Source organism: Myripristis murdjan, chromosome 10, assembly GCF_902150065.1.
Source record: "Myripristis murdjan chromosome 10, fMyrMur1.1, whole genome shotgun sequence".
Classification (NCBI taxonomy): Eukaryota; Metazoa; Chordata; class Actinopteri; order Holocentriformes; family Holocentridae; genus Myripristis; species Myripristis murdjan.
Genome location: NC_043989.1, coordinates 24,318,072 through 24,335,310, shown reverse-complemented (window position 1 = coordinate 24,335,310; position 17,239 = coordinate 24,318,072). Strand labels below are relative to the sequence as shown.

Genomic DNA, 17,239 nt, shown 5'->3' with positions numbered 1-17,239 from the left:
TAGAAACTTTATACCAATACTATACAGTGGGAAAAAAGTACTACAAGTACCGTGAAGTCACTAAAACTCACTACAGTATAGTTAAAAACACACCTTAACAGTAATGTTGTAATAATAATAATACTTTTAGGTTCACCTCAGTGAAAAATTTCCCCTACTTAAACAGCTTTCATCATCTGACTCTCTCCCTCCATCCTCATTGTGGTTATATTCTCTGTTTGCTTTAATTCATATACTTTATTATTATTATTATTATTATTATTATTATTATTATTTTGTAATACTGTTTATTTCATGAGATTTTATCTTTCTTTACTGCAAAGTGTGTTTGAGTTCCAAGAAAAATTCTATGCAAATAAAATGTATTATCATTATTGTTATTATTGTTGTTGTTATTACTCTAGAATTTGTTTCATTATGCAGTAACTATGTCATTTTTCAGCAGAAATGACATTTATGTAAACTCAACGTTGTCAGTGCAATAGGATCATTTTCATTTCTAAGCTAGATAAGTCTGGAGGCGGTGGTCATGTTTATATTTTGTGGAATAAGTATATAATAATTATCATGAAGTTGCACAAATGAGAAGAAGGATTTCCCTAAAACATTGCTCTCTATGAAACATGTCTTGAGGGTTTGTGCCAGAGAGAAAGGGAAGGAAACTTAGGGGGTTCTGGTTCTCACACTGACTGCATCATGTGATCTCATCAGCTGATCACTTGGTCACATTCCACAAACCAACATGGCCGTAATGTAAAGGATTGAAATGCAGTCAGACTCCAGGCACAAAGTAAAGTCAACACTAAGAGTAGCAGGTAGTGAGGGGAATCCCATTCAAGGCATTACCACATAATATTTACACCAGGCAAAACTCACACAGTGTTCTTTCGTATAGATCAGTGGAACAACACAATAATAATATAATAATATAATATAATAATAAAACTGGTTTGTATTGACCAGATTATGGCCAGTAGCCTCTGATTGTTTTCTTCCCATCATACATGACTTTCTGCACAATTTCCCTACAAAATGTCAAGAATCTCCCTCTGCTGGAGAATGAAACCTGCTGATAGAGAGGAGCTGTCGGGGCCAACGGGACTGAAGAGGTGGCTCCAAACAGGCGCTTGCCATTTATAACAATGTAAGGCTGGGCGATATGGACAAAATCAAACATCAAACACAATACTGATATTGTGATGATATTGTAGTAATGACGACTGGTGCTTTCACAAAATTTACACAATGAGATTTTTGATAAATAATCATTAATAAAGTAGATATGATGACCACAAGTAGGTAGAGACAAAAAACAGAACATCTAGAGCAGGCTCAGCAAATTGCATCCCTTTACTGTGACTCAGCCACTGTTCATATCTGAACCTGGGCTCATCACCGTCCATCCTTATTGCTCCTGCCTAATGGAATGCTGCTTGCGGGGCAAAATCAATACTGGCAAGCTGCCTTAATGAATAAAACACACCCACATACACACACTCACACACTCACACAGACCCCAGCCTGGCATGGTCTGCTGGGTATTAGGTAACTAAGGACTACAGGACAAACTCAGCAGCACAAGCAAAACACAGAATCCCCTTCAAGCCATCTGGGCTAATTGTGCCCATAAATTTCCATCCAGAAATGGCTGACTGTATCACGCATTATTCAGAAATTAAAGCCCCAACCAGTTATGATGCCCCTATGTTGAGATATCACCGATAATGTTTACACTGTGATGCACTGGAATGAGGGTGTATCTTCACTGAAAGTGTTAATGTCTGAGCTTTTAATGATAATAATGAGATATGTTGTTGCTCCTTATCCTCTTTCCCTCCCCACAGGGCTACTGAAACTTTACATTACCAATATGTTCAAAACTTTTAGATAAAACATCTGTTTTATGAATTACGATGGGTTATGAAGGGACAAAAACTGTAATTTCATCTACATGTCAGTCTTCAAAAATAGCCAAATTTTAGATGGTGCCATAAATTATAGATTAATTGAAAATAATATTCCAGATGTCGGGCTTGATTGTGGCATTGTTGTTGTCCTTATGTCATCATTTGCTTCTTTCTTCTTGTGTTAGGAGGCTATATGACATGCACAACCAGTTTCCATACATTATTTGTATTGGAAAAGTTAATATAATAATATACAGGCACTTTAAGGTCATTTGTTATGTGCATTTTCATTTAAGTTAAAATTTTAGGGAGCTTGCATATAAGAATGAAAATTCTATGTGAAATGAATTCTTGGAGGCTGATGTTTTAAAGGTACAAGGATTTATGGCTGCAGATGAGACAGTAAATGCAAATATGAGATTAAAATTGGTGTCACTCACCGTGTGAAATGTGGCTGAACAAGGCGCCGGGGGAGTGAGCTGCTGTGCTTCCATTTTGATCCGCTGTCTGTGGAACAATCGTAACAAACACACACATACACACACTTGTGCACACATACAGTATGCACATACACACTGTGTGTTGTAACAATCAACATGCACGCAGAGGCTCCTATCCCAAACACTTGTTCTCTTTTCCCTCTCCCTCTCAGACCATCTCTTTTTCACACACACACGCGCGCTTTGTTGAGCAAATACTACACACAGACACAGCCTCTTCCTCACAGACACGTACACTCTATCTCAGAGACACACACATAATCTTTCTCCCGCTCACACACACACAACAAACACACACACACTCGCTCTGTGGTGAACAATCCCAACATTTGTGTCTGACAAAGCTCCCTTCTCCGTCCTCAGTCAAAGGCCTGTCTGTCTGAGAGCAAGCCTCAGTATGACATTCACATTCTGGAGAAGAACACAAACCAACACAGTGTGGATTTACACACACACACACACACACACACACACACACACACACACACACACACACACTAACAATACAATATGCATTAGATTCATGTGTTCATCTCTATGTCACGGTCAGGAAACACACCACAGCTGGGCAACTTGGGTAAAGCCAGTTTCTCAGAGTCGGTAATGAGGATGTTGGCTTTGCTATAATTGGCATATCATCTCATTTGAACTCGGTTGTGGTTGTTGGAATCAGTCAACTGTCACTGCACCTGACAGGCAGGCCTGACAGCAGCCTCCGCTCAAGTTTTGAGAGGAATACCATTGGACAAAATGAGAAATCAAATCTGCCCTAGTTTTATGTCTCTGTGTATGGGAGATCTAGTCTTTTAAACTCGTACAAAACAGAGGCAAAGATAACAACAAGCCTGTAGAAACCAGTATGCTATTGATTTTGAATCACTTTTCAATTAACTCATATAGCACTAAATTAATTCCACAGTGTACAGCTGGATTATTCTGCACATATTTAATCAAATACATTTAAAGGTGTAATAACTGAAATCAGCAAAATGAACCGCCACACCCCTCATCATGATGCCTTTGGCCTGCTGGTGTGGAATTTACCTCTTCCTTACTTGATAACCAAACTCTCCACAATTTTTGTTTGTTTGTTTGTTTGTTTGTTTTGTAACTTGTATACCTTTATATTAGAAACCACACCCCCTTCCCACAGCTGGACTGGTAATGAACATTAATCTAGAACAAAAAAGTGCAATATGTAATAGTCATTTGGATACTTGAAATCTGTATGAACTGAATAGCTGTTAGTATCCAATGAAGTAAGATGTAACAGCTCCATGTGTTAATTGAGTAAACAACTTTTGGTCATTACCAGCATGGAAATGTTTAAATTGTTCGTCTGAGAATTCTGGAGCTTCTGGAGTTGAATTTATAATCATGTTAATACCCCACCCAATTAATTGTAATCATCATTCCCTCTCTCCTCATGTCACTGTCTTGTCAAGCCAGTTTTTCTGGGAAAGCCGTGGAGGAGAGAGACAGGGATGAGGAAGAAGCTGTGGACTACCAGCCACTTCAGATCACCGTGGAGTCAGTGACTGAGTACACTGCTACACTTGTCCACGGCACTTACTACTCAGCTTTGTGGTGGTTTGGGGGAATAGAACAGCACGCCTATTAAATGGCACAGCAAGGATGATGCACTGGTGGGCGGGGTTTGATTTCTAGCGAGGTGGGGTGGGGCAGCCTGGGCCAAAAATGCCAAGGCAGATTTTTTGTTGTAGTCCAAGCCTGCCCCTCAGCTTCCCTCTCCAGCCAATTAGTGTTAAATTAATCAGTTCTTTTTCGCTCCATGACCAGTTTCATGCAAATCCATTCATAACTTTTTGAGATACTCTGCTTAAAGATAAATGGATAAAAGGAATGTAGCAAAAACGTAGCCCCAGTTGTATTTCATTTGCCAAGGGAAAAACAATCAAATATTTTATAAATGCATTTTTAAAAAAATATATTATAAGCTATACTATGAAATTATATGAGGTTTGTTATAGTTGCCACACATTATTATCCAGGTGGCTTGTAATTCTCTATGATGGATTTACTGAGATTAGTCAAGCCTCCAATACTTGCTTGTTACAGCAGCTGTTAACTACTGGCTCACTCAATCTAATGTTCAGTCAAGACAGTACATTCACTGAATTGGCCCCTTCCATGTGTGTTGGCTATCTTACTAACCTGTCTAACATAATGGTCTGTGCATAAAATAGCACGCAAATGACCACATGTGTTTCAGTGACTATAGTTGTGGCCCTTTAACCAGTGAGATTAGAGTAGCTAATACATTAGAGAACCCTTGTCGACGGCCTAAACCCCAGACGGGCTGTATGATGGCAGAGAGAATACATTAAACAGCTAACTAGTAGCAGCAACGGATAAGCACAAAGACAGAAAAGGGGATAAATAACACTTTGAATTATCCCCTAGATAAATAAAATAAAATTGAAAAAGCCTTGGTTTTGACTCAGCTTGCCAAAGGTTTCTTCCTTTGTTTTTCCCTAATAAGGTTTTCTTGGATAGTGCGCCGTGCGGGCCAGGCTGTGTGTAGGATAAGACTGCAGTGGGTGTCAGAAGTTGCTATTTTGTGTGTTGTGTGTTGTGTTTTGTGTTTTTTGTGTGTTTGTCACCATTCTGACTGGTTGTTCATTTGTTAGAGACAGGTCTGCTCAGTTTCGTAAAGTCCGTTGAGACATGATGAGTTGCTATATGAACTTGAGTTTACACTTTAATGAACAGCTTCACAACACCATTTCCACTGTTAAATATATTTTCAGTTCAGAATGGCAGCAACCAGTTGAACTTTTTATTTTGAAATTTCAACAAATATTTGAATGACCTAGATGAGCACCTCATGCCTGCTGCTATAACAGTTTGTCCCTTGTGGCTATTAAGAAACTCTCCCACCAAAATGTGCATAAATAAAATGAGATGGATACATAATAATTAAAACAGCATCTTAGTCTGTTTATATCATAGAAAGGGGTCATTGTTGTCTACAAGTTCATACGATATGGGACCTTATTAACAAAGCACATCACTGGAAAAGTTACTTATGATGGACCCCTGCTCAGGAAGTTTTCAGGCCAACACTTCCCCAACTGTTCATAAATTGTGCACTTGTGAATTTAAACTCCACAATGAAAAGTTTCTCTGACCACTTGTAGGTGTTCTTAAAATGGAACAGCATCAGTACTATAAATTCTGCTGTGTAAATTTGAAATTGCAATATAAACTCTGGAATTCAACCAGCAGATATGTGAAATAATACCTACCAGTTACACATCTTTACATTTACATGCCAGTCTCAAAAGAGTCCTCCATTATTTAATTTACAGAACAGGAAATGTAAACTACACTGTAATATCCACAGTATTGTTGATAGGACACTATACAATATAATGTTACAAAGGCAACTTACACAAAAAGTCCAAAGGGTTAAGATAAAATGGCACTTTTAGGGGTGAAAGTGCATTTTATTGTCCAAAATGTAAGGCTGTAACCCTGTAAAATCCACTATGTAAAGATGAAAGTATACTGTAAAATTTGCAGCTGAAAATGGAATGTTCACACAGCAAGTTTGATACTGTGTTAAATGGAAATTGCTTTGCGAGGTATCTTAGTCGGCCTATAGCTGCAGGCAACTTTTGTGCCAGGGGCAATCCGTATAGCATTTATTTTCAAATCCTTACGAAGAAGAATAATCATCCAGACTTATTTGTTCTGCTATGAGATTTCACTTATATAGAATGAAGCACTGTAGCTGTCACTCAATTGACTTGTAGGTATGTAGATTTAAAGTCTGTCCCAAGGGCATTTTTAGCATTGCATTTGTAAATGCCTGAGTTCATAAGCACAGGGTTCTGTATAACCAGACTCCCCTCCTCTGTCATGTGGATTCCTCCTTGCACTGTAAATCGGTTGTGAGGAACCAAGGTGGTGCGTCCAGGCAACGTCCATGAAATATCCGGTTTGGGAACACCAGCGGCAACACAGTGTAACATCACTGGTGATCCTCGGTTGACTCTAGTGACGGAGGCTGGCGCGTTGGTGATGCGTGGTGGGAAAACCATCACAGCAACTGGGTAGGACAGTGTTGACAAGCCAAAGGTGTTGGAGGCTTTACAGGTGTATGTTCCCTTGTCAAAGGTGGCAACCTGTCTGAGGTGGAGTGTCCCGTTGGCTAGGAAGGAAACCCGGCCAGCTGTTTGAGGTTTGTCCAAAACAACGCCATTGGGTAGGATCCATGAGATTGATGCCTGCGGCCAGCCATCCACAGAGCAGGGCAGGTTCAGGCTCTGGCCATAAGTGATCTTCATCTTACCTGGAAAAATGAATTCTGACAATAATAAGTGGATCTCATGCAAAAATGCAAGAATTCTAGAGATATATTTATGTAATCCTTCAACCAATTGAGATTAAACAGATTAAACAGATTTTCCAATGATACTATATATGGTTTTAGTGTTTCACAAAATTCACAAAAATAAGAGATTTCTCCTATAAAGTGATGAAACAGAAAAACATACCTGTAGATCCTCTTATCACTGGCTTTCTGCCGGCCTCCAGAGCATAACGTTTTTCTGCTTGCCCTGCTACATTTTTTGCTATGCACCGGTACACTCCCTTGTCACTTGCAACTGGTTGAGAGATTCGAAGAGTCCCGTTTCCGAGATGATGAGTGAAACGCTGGAGTTTAGCACCAGGCGTTAGCATCGTCCCATTGGGTAGGAGCCATGCAAACTCTGGGTGTGGCTTGCCACGAGCAGGGCATTCCAAGGTCAGTTCCCCACTGTCTTGCTTAATGGGTAAGATTTCAATATTGGGAACAGCAAAGCTTGGTTTCTCAGCTATTGATGCCACATCCAGTTCAACCAAAAGTGAAGCTTCACCTAGATGGTTTTTAGCCAGGCACATGTATCTTCCTTCATCTGTTTTCCTCACCCCTCTTAGCTCCAAACTTCCATTTCGGTGGACTTGGAAGCGACCGCCCAGGTAGGGTGTGGGGAGTGAGTGACCATAAGGTGTAACCCACGAAACTCTTGGCTCAGGTTTCCCTTCCACTCTGCAATCCAGTAGTGCTGTCTGGTAGGAAACAGCCAAAACTTTTGTGGTGCTCTTTCCTTTCACGCCACTGATAAAGGGTTCCTGAGACTCGACTTCAAGTTTCACATATTTAACATCATCACCAGCAGAATTTCGTGCCATGCAAGTATACTTTCCTTGATCAGCAAGCGTCACTTTTTTCACCACTAACATACCATCGTCCAAAGTCTGGTATCTATCTGATGGCCCTTGAATTACATAATTTTCTGGTGAGATCCACATGATTCTTGGTGTAGGCTCGCCAACTGCCTGACAACTTAACTTAGCTGATTCTCCAAACCTTGCCATCACCAGGGACTGTGATTTAAAACGAATTCTCGGAGCATCCGGTCCCACTTTCACACTTAGCTTTCTTTCATCCTTGCCCAATTTGTTCTTGGCATAGCATGTGTAGTCACCTTCGTCTTTTTTGCCCATCTGCTGGAGGAGTAAAGTTCCATTGCCAAACATCACAAACCGGCGATTGCGGAGGCCGCTGTCATCCGACTGAAGGGCGTTGTTGATTAAGGTTCCATCTGGGAGACTCCATGAAACTTCTGGATCGGGGAGGCCAGTTGCTACGCAGTCCACCTAGAAGGAAATCAAAGAGTCAGGGAGAGAAAGATCAAATCAATAAGGAAGTTTCTTGTACATGTAAAAACAATGGCAAGAATGAACAGAATGTGCACCATCATATTAGATCTGGTCTGGATCAGTTGAAATTATGATGCAGTTCACCGATGCAAATCAATGGTTTTCAAACTTAATCTCAAGAAATTATGCAGTGATGTATGTAAGAATTTATCTAACAAATGTGATTTTCTTTCATTGTGTAATTCACCCAATTATTTTCATTGGGCTTGGAAATAATACCACATAAATACCTGGAAGTTCTGTCCAAAAGTGACCCTGGTCTGTGGAGTTCTCACATGTTCAATTCTGGGCGGAGTCATTAACACCTCCACCTGATGAATAAAATGTGAAATTATGTCTGAATTTCATAGTTATTTTTCCTTGGATAACATATGGCTGGAACTTCAAGTATTAATCACTGAAAGACCCACAGCTACAGCATTTTCCACAGTGTAGTATAGCAAAATAACATTCCTTCTTTTATCTGTGTGGAAAGACTGCATTTTTGATGCCTTAAATTATTTTCACTCATCCTTGATTTAGCATCCATAATTAAGTCCTTGTTTCTCTTCTACCAACCTTGATTAGGTTAGTTTAGCAGTTTTCCTATTATAACACACCATTCAAGATTGGTCTTTGATGGTAACAGCACAGGGATTGTCCTCAGCCAACAACTGAATGCAGCCTAAGACTTGGCAGCAACATGAACTTGCCTGAAGGCCTTATCTGTTCCGTATTTTTTCTCACCTGGAAGAGCTCCATATCCTCCCCATTAGGCCGCTGGAAGACACACAGATAATTTCCACCATCCAACTCTGTTAGCTGTAGGATCCTCAGAGTCCCATTACGAAACACTGTAATTGGCCTCTCTGGACTGGAGAGAGATGAGGAGAGAAAAGAGTCAGAGGTCTGAGCAGTCAATCAAATTGAATGACATCTAAAATCTTTTTTTTTTATTATTATTATTGTAGTTCTACTCTTGGTCAGCACTGTAGCGGTTTATGAAGTCATAAACTAGGCATTTCATTTACCTGTATCGATGCTCCATTATGGTCTTGGAGGGTAACTGCCAGATTGTACCTCTTGTTGACCCAGTGGACTCTGGGCAGTGGAGGTAGACAGTTGAACCGTACATCGCTGACACAGAGTGCTGCCGGGATGGCCCGGGGACAGCATGGCGGTTGGATGGAGGGATGGGGAGAGGAAGAGGCTGGTGAGGTGACAAGGGGAGATCTGCTTTCACTTCCAGCTGGAGAGTTCTTCTGGCGATGCCCACAGCATTAGTGGCTAAACACTCATACCTGTACAAAAAGATTGATGGCAGGTTGAACTTTTTAACCCATAGTTTAAGCTGTCAGATGAACCAGCGCAGAACTATGATATTTACTTTGAACTGAATACCACCTCTACTTCACTGACTACGCAAAAAAACAAGTCTTGAGCTTTAAATGTATACTCAAATTAGGCTTGAGCCGATGTTGAATAATATTGGGTAATACGTAGTTTGCCTGAGCACGTAACAAGGCATCCATGAGTGTGGAACAGTGTTTGTGCATTGTGCACCCGCCAATGTAATCATGCATTATTATCTTGATAATGCACCCTTAAAATAACAGTGAAATCTACAACACTAACTTCAGACGTTTTTTTGTTAGTCAGTTGCACAATCACTTTCAACTTCCCCAAGACAGCAATGTGCCAACAATGCACTTGACCACACCTCACTTTAAGACCAACACGCCCAGCGGCACTCAGATGCAAACAAGTGCATTTACTATTTACACAACATGTGTGCAGAACAGGAAAATGACAACTGCACTAGTTGGAAAATAGAAAAGACACTTGCATCGCACTTGGTGCCACTTTTTGCCGGGTGTAAGATTGTGTCTAGTAAGTAAACAAACTCACTGCGTTAAGTGATTCTGTTTCCTTTATCTATATATCTTTAGTTGGACTGTTCCTTTGAATTTACATGCATAACCTTTTAACATCAATTTAGTAAGAACACATTCTTGCTTAACCCGGCAGGTTGACTAAGACCACAGTTTACTTGAGCACCAGATGCAGAGAGATCAAATTATATGAAAATACATTGAAATTAAAGCAATAATTAACTTTCTGTACCTTCCAGCATCGGCTGGTGAAACTTTCCTCACATAAAGTGTCCCATTGGGGAAGACAAACAGCCTGCGTCCCAGGAACTGTGACGGCTTGACTTGGACCCCTGATGGGAGTGTCCATTTCATTGTGGGCACTGGTTCACCTTTGGCGGAGCAATGTACATACACACTTCCACCTGCAGAGGTTAGATTTGAAAACTTTAATGGGTTACCTTGACAGTGAGCATCTGTAATACATTTTGTCTGACTTTGGGCACTCTGGTTTTGCGTGTGACTTCCACATTTTTTTTACCATACCTGGCTGAATGATCACTGTATCCAGTGCACCCTCGCTGATACTTGGAGGCAGAGCCGCTACATGGACATGATAAGTAATTGTATCAGCACCTGCGGCATTGCTTGCAATACACTTGTAGTCCCCTTTGCTGGAGAAATTAGCAGACTGAATTCGGAGAGTCCCATTTTGAAACAGAGACACTGTTCGGAGAAGAGTCTGGGCATTGCCGACTTCACGAACAAATGTCCTGTCTGGAAGAATCCAGGAAATCTGGGCTGGTGGTCTTCCAGAAGCAAGGCATTCAAGACTGATACTCTTTCCTAAGTAGACTGCTACTTCTGTGGACTTTGGAGGTAGGATTTTGGGGGCCTCAGTCTGGACAGCCAAGGTAATCACCATGCGATCCGAGCCAAACCTGTTATGGGCTGTGCACAGGTACTGGCCTCGATCCTGGAGCTGGATGTTTCTTATAACAAAAGTCCCATTTTTGAAGACCTCAAAGCGGACACCATGCTTGGTGTTGGCTGGGATAGTGGCACCTAGTCATGGAAGAACAAATAGTGGGTGGATGGGTAGGGGGGTTTACCATTTCTTATATGCAATTTCACAAATGCCATCCCAGAGCCTACAGAGAAGAGAGGAGTTTAATAAGTCTTTCAAGCTTTCACTATCTCTGTCTGTCTTACCTGTGGAGACTTTGGTCCATGCCATGTTGGGTTCAGGGTTTCCTGTTGCTTCACAGGGCAGGAACACATCACTCTCTGCCAGTACTGACATGCTGGCTGTGGTTACCGTGGTGATACGGGGCTTTATCCCACCACCTCCCGCTCCCAACAGCCCCGGCATAGGAGGCACAGCAGTGGGACGCAGAGAGCTGATTCGTCCTGCTGCAAAGTTGGACAGATTGGACAAAGAACATATTTTTAGTGTCTTTTTCATCATCACCACAATTTTACCAATATGTCACTTTACGGAGTGCTCTGCAGTGTTTTTAGAACATGTAAGAGGGTGTTAGGTGCTCCATGAAAACAGCAACAAGAGAAAGTAATCAATATTTATTTATTGATTAAACCTAAGTTTAAGCTTTGATTTCCACACGTTTAAAATACATATTTTCATGAGTGCGCTCACCTCCAAAAGGCCGTCGACCTCCATACAGAACCCCCGGGGTGGTGTGGGGCCGAGGGAGGGATGTAGGGAGGAAACTGGAGAGAGATGATGATTGGGGTGCAGCAGATTTCGGAGGTTTCAGAGTGTAGGTGTACGAAGCAGTGGGTGCTGGTGGTTTTGTTGTGTGGGGTTTGTGTGGGGATGGAAGGCTGGGTTTGGGTGTGATGGAGGATGGAGTGTTGTGGTGGTTTAAATGAGGTATGGGTGTCAGTGGATAAGTTACCCTCCTCCCTAGCTGAGCGATGCGATCAAGCTGTGCCTAGAAAAATCAATACAGGAATTCAACATCAAAATTATGAATAAGAATAATATAGTATTGATCCATTTCTACCTGACATTATACCCCATGGGTCCACATCTTGCCAACCTTGGGTGACTTTATGTCCATTTATTGACCAATTTAATTGGCCATGACTGCTGTTAGCCTATATCACACCCACTGAAAATATATTTCCCCTAATTCAAATTCTTGCACAATCGCACTGCAAGATGCACTGCAAAAATCTCAATTTTAACAAATCATTTAGTCTGGTATTCAGTCATACAATGTTGTTTTTAGTCAGATGAGATCCCATTTGTTTTCAATGCAGTTTCATTTGTTTCAGGAATTTTTCTGGGAGCAAGTATATACTATAGCAAGTATATTCAGTATAATATTATTATAGTATATGTTGAAACAAGGTAAAATACAACAGATCAGAGCACTAGCATCAAGAAAATGTCACTTAACGGAGGAAAATTCTGGAAACAATTTGATTAGCACTGGAAACACTGGGATTACCTCATTCCACTGCAAGAATCTTTTTTTTTTTTTTTTTTTTTTTTTTTTTTTTACTTTGTTTGAAGATTTGAACACTGAATAGGACACTGAATGACTTGCTGAGATGGATATTTTTCTGTGCCAGTGCCTCTAGTCATGAAATCACCAAAAATGTGTTGGTTACACCCAAGTGTACTAGTGCCATGCCAACACTTGTTTTGTTTCCCAAAAATGGAGCCCATTATCTTTATACAAAACAGAACCCACTTGCTATTGTTTACTTCACTTAAGATGTACAATTTTCTAATATATATCCAGTTTTTGTCCCCTTAATGTTATTATTTTTACTGTAATGTTTTTTTGTAAAGCACTTTGTGAACTCCACCTTTAGAAACAGAATTAGAAAGTATAGACCACATTAATTTACATGCACATGCACCCACCACTTGTCATACCTGTCTGTATCTGTTCCTCAGCCTTGACAGAAACAGCTGATCTATGGTTTGAGTCCTGCTCCCCCCACCAAGCTGATGGATTTGATGATAATGATGTGATGGCTGGGGAGTGGTGGATACAAATCTGGCATTTCCCACTGATCCAGAAACCACACGTGTGGGCTTGACCGTTTCTGCAGTGATTTCTGGTCGATTGGTGACCCTTGACTCTTGAAGCCTGAGGTGGGGGAGAGGCCAGGGCATGTAGGTGGGCACAGGGTATGACCCAGGACCTACAAACAGAAAGTCAGCTTTGTGTCCAAAAACATTTCAGTACATGCTAACGAGACCAATATTTCCAAAACTGGCTTTTCATTGATGAGTCAGTGTCGACCACTATCATGTGATAGTACTTTTCTGACCATAACTCCATAAAAATAGTATGTAAAACCTGCAATGATGATTGTTTTTTGTTTCTGTGTTGTTGTTTTTTAAAAGACAGTAATACTAGATTTTCAACTACCATTAAAAAGGTACTGTGAGCTAACTCTGTCCTGCATTAAACAGCTAATACTTGGCATGAAAATGGTCAAATTTAAAGATATTGCATGTTAAATCAAAATATCTATCAAATATCAGCAGCAATCAAAAAGTACTGCTATCGGCATCAGCCTTCAAAACCCATATCAGCTGAACCCTAATGCAAAGAACTACTGTCAAATGATTTGTGGCAATTGTCATACTATAGTACTATAATCTACTGCCTTTGTTTGCTGGAATATTTCACCATCCATTATATTAATTTTATTTTATTTCACAGCAACATTTTAAAGAGAAAATCCAACCCATCAAAGCTTTGATTACCTTGCCTAGAATGGGGGAATGACCTTTGACTGGGCCAGTAGGGATAGAGGGGTTGGTTGTGTCGATGATGATGGTGTGAAGGCTGGTGGGGGATCGCGGGGGCATGGGGAGACTGAGGAAACTTTTCCTGTTTATCCTCCCCCTGTTTTCCTCTTCTATTGCTTTGCTCTCTCTCTTCTTTTTCTCTCCTGCCATTTCTGGCTTGATCTGTGTGTGGTGGCCTGGAGGAGGAGGTTTGATCCTTTCTCTCGTTGTGCTGGTGGAGCCAGGGGTGAACTGGATCCATTCTAGGGAAACTGGGGACCGCAGGCTTTGCTTTTGGCTCTTCCATCTTTTCCTCCTCTTGTTCTTTCCATCTGCCCTCTTCTCTTGTTCTGTCTCTGTCTGTGGGTGAGAGAATGACTTTGGAAGGGGAAGTTCTTCCTTGTGTTTGTGTTTTGTCCTCTGGTGAAGGTCTAGTGTGAGGTGGAAATCTATTTTGAGTCGTTAGCCGGATGCTATCGCCTGAATTGTAGCCCTGTGTCACCCACTCCTTTGTAGGTTTTACCTTCGCTCTCTCTCTGCCTCCTGTAGCTATTCTAGATGCTTTTTCCTTCTCTTCCTTTGGTTTTATAAGCTCATGCTCCCTCTCTCCAACAAGTTTTTTCTTATCATCAGTGTTTTCTTCTTCAAAAATTTTAGCCTGTTCTTTGTCGTTTTCACCTTGTTTTCCAATCTCTCCCTTTAATTTTTCCTTCTGTCTTTCATTCCATTTGTGTGTTTTTACAAAGTCTTTCTCATCCTCTTCCACACTCATTTCTGTTGGATATGTGATACTGTCTGGTTTTGGGGTTGGAATAGTCTTTGGATTAGGCAAATTATGTCTACTTGAAGAGCTCATTTCCTTGTGCTCGTTTTTTCTTTTTGATGTATTTGTGGTATGAATACTATTAGAATTATCAGCGGTATGAAGGATCCCACGATTTACATCTTCTTTTGCATCTGAACTATCATTATCTTTGTCATCATAAACTTCATATTCTAAATCACTTTCATCCTCCTCTGTCTCATAGTCAGCATTTGAAACTTCATGTATGTCCACTGTGGTTGGAGCAGCCGTTGTAGTCGTTGTGGTTGTAGTTGTAGTTGTGGTTGTTGTGGTCGTTGTTGGCGTAGTGGTGGTAGTGGTGGTAGATTGCTTTGATGAGCGGTGGGAGGGGTTCAGATGCGGATGGACTCTTCTCATCGGTGGTCTCCTCCGTCTATAAGGTGGCCTCCTCCTGTTGGACAAGCCAGGTGAAGGTCTTGGGCTCCCCCTCCCCTCTCCAGTAGGCTTATTCTGTGACTGCGTGATTGGCTCAACCGCTGGTTGTTCAAGGGGGGATTGTACAACCTCTCGCTGTTTTTGCGATGTATCATACTCCTCATCTTTCTCCTTTTCTTTTTCTGTTGAATGAGACTCATATTTATCGCTTGTATTGATATTCAAATTTATTGTACTAGTAGTTGTAGCACTAGTAGTAGTGGTAGTGGTTGGGGTTGTTGCAGTGGTAGGTTGGGGTGTACTAGTTTCAACCCTGACAGTAGTTGCCATTATGGTGCTAGCCTCTGGTTGTGATGGCAGAGCTGTATTTGATTTAGTGTTAGCTTTAGCCAATATCTCTGCCCAGCGATTTGGATCTAATTCCTTTACAGATTTATTAGGTTTTCTCTTAGAATCTTTAAGTCTTCTCCCTTTCATAAACCGACCAGGATTCCTCTGCTGCGTCCCTACCCTCCTTGGCATCTGTGTAGAAAAAGGGCGTTTAATTTCCTGGTAATCTCCCCCTGATCCCTCTTGGTCATCCTCATGGACAATTAAGATCTTCTGCTCTTTTTCTGTCTGTACTTTGGAGCTATCCATTTCCTTCTCTCCACTGACTTCCACCATGTGTGATAACATGTCAACTCCATACAGATTTGAAGCTATGCAGCTGTATTCCCCTGCATCTTCTTGTGTCAATTTCTTTACCACCAAAGTCCCATTTTCCATCACTTCTGCCCTTCTAGTCTGCTGAGAGGGGAGAAGAATCTGATTTTTGGGCAGGTACCAGATAGTTTGACTGGGCTGTGCTGAGGTCACTTCGCAAGGGAGAGCAAGCAAGCGCCCCTTCTCAAGTGTTATTGTTTGAGCATTGAAAGCACTCGGGCTGAGGGAGCGTTCTTTGATAGTGAGCCTCACAGGCACCATGTCCACACCAGCTTTGGTTCTGACCACACAGTGGTAGAGGCCTGAGTCAGACAGTGTGGTATTCAGAATTACAAGTTCCCCTCTTTCAGAGATTTCAATTTTATCAGTTGTACCTTCAACAATGGACAGATCTGGCAGCATCCACTCTACGTTAACCTCTGAACCTGAGCTGACAACACTGCACTCCAAGTGGACCTTTGAACCTTCAAGAGCAGACTGAACCCGCCCCGCTGTTCCTCTGTGAATCAGTGCCCAGGAGGAAGCAAAGTCATCGTTGTCATCTTCCTGCCCTCCACGGTTGTTGATCTTCTTGGAGATCACAGTAGTAAAGTCCATCACAAGTTTCTTGGTTGTTGTCTGACGTCTGTTGAGCTGCAAAGTGACTCTGGGTTGAAGCAGCCATGAAGGTTCTGCCACCAAATAACCCTTTAACTCTGTGAAGTACGGGGAATTTTCATTAACAGCTTGGGCATATTGATAGGTTGTCCCGGTAGTATTTCTTCTTTGTAGGCCTCTTTCTAAGATAGCAGGGCTTTCATAGTAATATGCAACCAATCGCCATAGATTCTGCAGCGCCTCCCGATCAATCTCACACTCAAGGACGGTCACAAGTGACACGTTTACGGATATCTCTCCAGGTGCATGTGGACTCTCTGTCCAAGTCATCGGGGAATGAATGCCAGGCCGGCGGACATCACATGCTACTTGGGCATTATTACTATGACTGTCGGAGAGAACGATGGTCAGGTGACCCAAAGGTTTTTCAAGGTCATAGGTATATGGCAAATCAGGCTCTGTGTCAGATTCAGCCCACACTGGGCTGTCCTGCTTTTTGAGAGGGGAGCGGAGGACTGGGCGCTCGCAGGTAAGCTTGTCGGGAGTTAATCCTAGAAAGAGGCTCCCATTCAAGGGTTGTGGAGAGGAGCACTGGGGGCAGGTCTCACCAGATGCTGGGTCACGTTCTTTCTTACACTTTATTACCCCTGGGAATAAAAGGGAAGGTGGGTGTGGAGACAGAGAGAGGCAAAGGGAGGGAGAAAGTGGGAAAGGGATGGAAGTGATGGAAACAGGAAAATTTGAGGGAAAAAGAAATGCGTGGGGCAAGGGGGATGGAAGAGGTATGAGGAGAGAGGGTGAGATGAAGGATGGGAGGAAGGGATGGAGGAAAAAGGAGAGAGGAAGGGCAAGAGGTAACAAGAGGTATGAGAATATCAGAGTTAGAATTTACTTTAGAATAAATAAATAAAAAAAAAAACATTTTAACATACACAATGATAAAACAGGAC

At 41.6% G+C, this 17,239-nt stretch overlaps 1 protein-coding gene across 1 annotated transcript in view; it reads right to left on the bottom strand.

Moving 5' to 3' along the window:
* Positions 1 to 6,163: 6,163 nt before the first annotated feature.
* LOC115366286 (matrix-remodeling-associated protein 5) overlaps positions 6,164 to 17,239 on the bottom strand; it is a 28,803-nt gene continuing 17,727 nt past the window's right edge. The window contains exons 7-18 of the mRNA XM_030061641.1: positions 14,705 to 16,936; positions 13,937 to 14,128; positions 12,902 to 13,173; positions 11,666 to 11,945; positions 11,203 to 11,400; positions 10,537 to 11,055; positions 10,244 to 10,415; positions 9,151 to 9,420; positions 8,867 to 8,993; positions 8,371 to 8,451; positions 6,931 to 8,077; positions 6,164 to 6,725 (exon numbers count right to left, since the gene is read on the bottom strand). Coding sequence (XP_029917501.1) covers positions 6,172 to 6,725; positions 6,931 to 8,077; positions 8,371 to 8,451; positions 8,867 to 8,993; positions 9,151 to 9,420; positions 10,244 to 10,415; positions 10,537 to 11,055; positions 11,203 to 11,400; positions 11,666 to 11,945; positions 12,902 to 13,173; positions 13,937 to 14,128; positions 14,705 to 16,936 — 6,044 coding nt within the window. The 3' untranslated portion in view covers positions 6,164 to 6,171. The remainder of the gene's footprint in view (positions 6,726 to 6,930; positions 8,078 to 8,370; positions 8,452 to 8,866; positions 8,994 to 9,150; positions 9,421 to 10,243; positions 10,416 to 10,536; positions 11,056 to 11,202; positions 11,401 to 11,665; positions 11,946 to 12,901; positions 13,174 to 13,936; positions 14,129 to 14,704; positions 16,937 to 17,239) is intronic.